The sequence below is a fragment of the Armigeres subalbatus genome, chromosome 1 (assembly GCF_024139115.2).
Source record: "Armigeres subalbatus isolate Guangzhou_Male chromosome 1, GZ_Asu_2, whole genome shotgun sequence".
NCBI classification, from domain to species: Eukaryota; Metazoa; Arthropoda; class Insecta; order Diptera; family Culicidae; genus Armigeres; species Armigeres subalbatus.
The window spans coordinates 92,456,487-92,460,012 of NC_085139.1; the positions used below are offsets into that span (position 1 = coordinate 92,456,487).

Below are 3,526 nucleotides of genomic sequence, written 5' to 3' on the forward strand. Positions count from 1 at the left end.
ACCAAAGTGGGCTTTAGACGTCGAAGACGTCCTAGAACTCTTCGACGATCTACGAGACAATTTTCAATACCATCTTCTGATCAAGACGATCAGTGGCGTAGCCACGGGGGTGGTTTTGGGTATAAACCCCCCCCCCCCCAATAACAAAATTTTTGAAAGAAATTTTTTTTTTCGAAAAAAAAAATGTTCAGGAAACCCCCCCCCCAGACCAATTTTCTGGCTACGCCACTGAAGACGATTAAGCGTAAAATAAAGAGTGACGATGACCTAATATTTGTCATTAAGGCGTCATTAGCATTAGATCACAAATGTATTCCTAGAAGCCTAAAGTAGATATAAAACATGAAACGGCATTATTGCAAGCCTTATTACACCAGAAAATGTAAACACCTTTCCCGACACTGTAACACTATTCAACGACACCGTCGATACGGAATAGGCATACGCAATTGCTGCTAAAGAATTAACTGCCGAGCAGACTATTTTCAAATTCATCAAAACCAGACTTATAGGCTCAGCGCGATAACCATAAGTATGATCAAATCAAATCAGATTGTTCAAATTTATCAACACAACCAATAAGTCCGATACTCAAAATGTTAACCAAAATTAGAACCTTATCAAAGTTTCGAAATTATCAAAACTAGTTAAACTTCCCACAATAAAAATAAAAATAAAACAAATTTCAACAAAAATATAAACGTCGCGTATTCCCCGACATGCAAAATGAACAAATGAGCAATATGAACATATTTTCAATTTTGAACAATTTAGAAAGAGAACGCTTATCTACTAATAACTTTTACGCACATAAAATAGAAAATGAACAGACGGTAAACTGTAATAGAAACACTCATTAGATATTTCTCTACTTTCGGTATTCCAAAACAAATCACCTGTGATCAAGCGACAAGCTTTCGGAATATATTATTGCATTTTGCTAGTACTAGTAACAGCAATGGAATTATAGAAAGATTTTAAAACCTAACTAAAACTAGAAACCTTGACTGATAAAACTGAAACCTTTACTAAAGCTTGCCGTAGCATTGTATAACGAAACAAAACATTCTATAGATAAAATAGCACCCAGGACCGTCAAACTCACTGAACCAGTTGAAAATTGTTAACGATCAGACTAAAACCGTACAAACAGCATTGGATAACATTGAATTACATATTACAAATAAAAGCTCCAACACTCTTTGGGGAAGAGTAAAAGAATTTACAAAAATAAAACATATGCAAAATGTAAAGGAAAAATATCTCTTTCAAATCATTCGTTGCCTGACCACGGTTGAGAACAGGTGTATTTCGCGATCGACCCGTTCAATAACGTCAACAATCCGAACGATCCAGTAAAGCTGCAATATCAGCAATCGCCGGTGTGTAATTAACCGCGTGCAACCAAAATAAGCATCCGATAAAAAACGCAAGTAAAACTGCCAATTCACACGTAGCAAAACTACGTGATGAATGAGCACCAGTTCCCCCGCTGGGGGGAACCCTCCGGCGGAGGTCCCGCCGGAAAAGTGATGGTACTGGAAAGGAAGGAGGAAGGTAAAAACTTTCATGGAGTGTTTCCCGTGTTAGTGGAAAAATTCATCCAAAGCTACTGTGATCCACAGTGCAAAAAAACACGCGATGGAAATTTTTTTGTGACGGTGAAGAACGAATGCCAGGCAAGAAATCTGGCTAAAATGGAAAAGATGACCGACGGAATAACGGTCAACGTTTACGAACACAAAACCCTAAATTCGTGCAAAGTGGTCGTTTTCTGTCGCGATGTTAGGGAAGATAGTGATACGGATATACTAGCGATGCTCTCGGAACAGGGAATAACTGAAGTGAAGCAAATTATGAAAGGAAGAGAAGAAAATAAAACCTCCACGGGAATTTTTGTCCTCACTGTCAAAGGCACCAAGCCACCAAGTGAACTGAAACTAGGTTACATTGTGCTTGAAACTCGACCTTGGTACCCAAATCCGCTGAGGTGCTTCAAGTGCCTCAAATTCGGACATACAAGTAAGAACTGTTCCAGTGAAAAAAATGCAGCAAGTGCGGTGAACTATACCACGAAGAATGTACCAACAGCGAAAAATGTATCAACTGTGGAAACAAGCATGGCGCATTCTCTAAGGAATGCCCTACCCTGAAGCAAGAAAAAGCCATTACAAAAGTGAAAGTGGATAAAAACATCTCTTTCTGGGAAGCAAGGAAAATTGTGGAAAACGAGGGTAAATCAACATATTCGGATACCCTTAAATCATCACTGAAGACTGATGAAAAAATCGCACAACTGACCGAACAAAACAATCTGTATCGTAACCAAATCCAACAGTTAGAAGAAGAGAGGAAACCACTAGCAGAATCCATCAAACTAGACTACAACACTCATTACGAAAGTCTGCTGAAGCAATACCAGGACGAAAACGAAAAAAAAGTTCGGAAAATGGAAGAAAACTACGCAGCCATCCACAACAAATTTGAAAAACTTGCATCAGTATACCAAGAAGAAAAACAAAGAAGAAAAAAGGCAGAGAAAGACCTCGAAAAACTCCAAGAAAATTACGCTAAGCTAGAAAACATACTAAAACAACACGGATATAAATCCGCCCCCAAACATAGAAATCAAGATAACCCCGCGCCTTCACCGCCCAGGAAAAAGAAAGCCAACCACAAGATGGCACCAGCCAAGGAAGTGGATTACGTCGACTCAGAATCTGAAAACACCGACGGTCAACCCGACGAACACATGGACCAGCAACCCTGATACAAACAAACCAGAATACCAAACACCACCAAACTCGAATCCGGATTATCTACACAACAACAAACAACAACAAAAATAATGACAGAAATACGCAATGGAATTGTAATGGAGTAAGAAGTCAATATGAGGTTCTTCAACTTTTAGTCAGCAAATTCAAACCAAAAATCATTACACTACAGGAAACAAGAACCAACTCCTCACAAAACTTTCGCCTAAATACGAAATATTCTACGAAACCTATTCTACCCACCGACCATCTGGTCAAGGTGGAACAGCAATAGCAGTTAAAACGGGCATCAAAGCCAAACAATTGAAAACGAACTCTACCCTCGAAGCGGTCGCTGTAGAAATTAACATACCACGGAAAATGAGAGTCTGCAGCATCTACCTATCACTAAACCAACAAATCAACAAAAACGAATTGGAAACTTATATTATGTTATATTATCTGGTGACTTCAACGCACACCACAACAGTTGGGGCTCAAAAAAAGAAGACCAAAGAGGAAAAATGATCGACTCAATAATAAACGAGAATAATCTAATTATTCTAAACGATGGATCTCCCATTTTTATACACTCAGCAAATACTAATAGAAACACCAACACACCATCATTCATTGACCTAACTTTGTGCTCTGCTGACCTAGCGGATAAGCTAAACTGGATTATTGTAGACGACCAACACGGCAGCGATCATTTTCCAATCCTAATAGGATTCGAACAATTTGAACAAAGAAACCGAGCGCTAGATGGA

General features: G+C 38.9%; 1 protein-coding gene across 1 annotated transcript; it reads left to right on the forward strand.

The window, feature by feature from the left end:
- Positions 1–208: 208 nt before the first annotated feature.
- On the forward strand, positions 209–2,954 carry LOC134223684 (uncharacterized). Its single transcript, XM_062702901.1, is given in 2 exon segments — positions 209–2,037; positions 2,040–2,954. Coding segments are annotated over 2 exon segments (1,299 nt in total). The 5' UTR covers positions 209–1,469; the 3' UTR covers positions 2,771–2,954.
- The last annotated feature ends 572 nt before the right edge of the window (positions 2,955–3,526 follow it).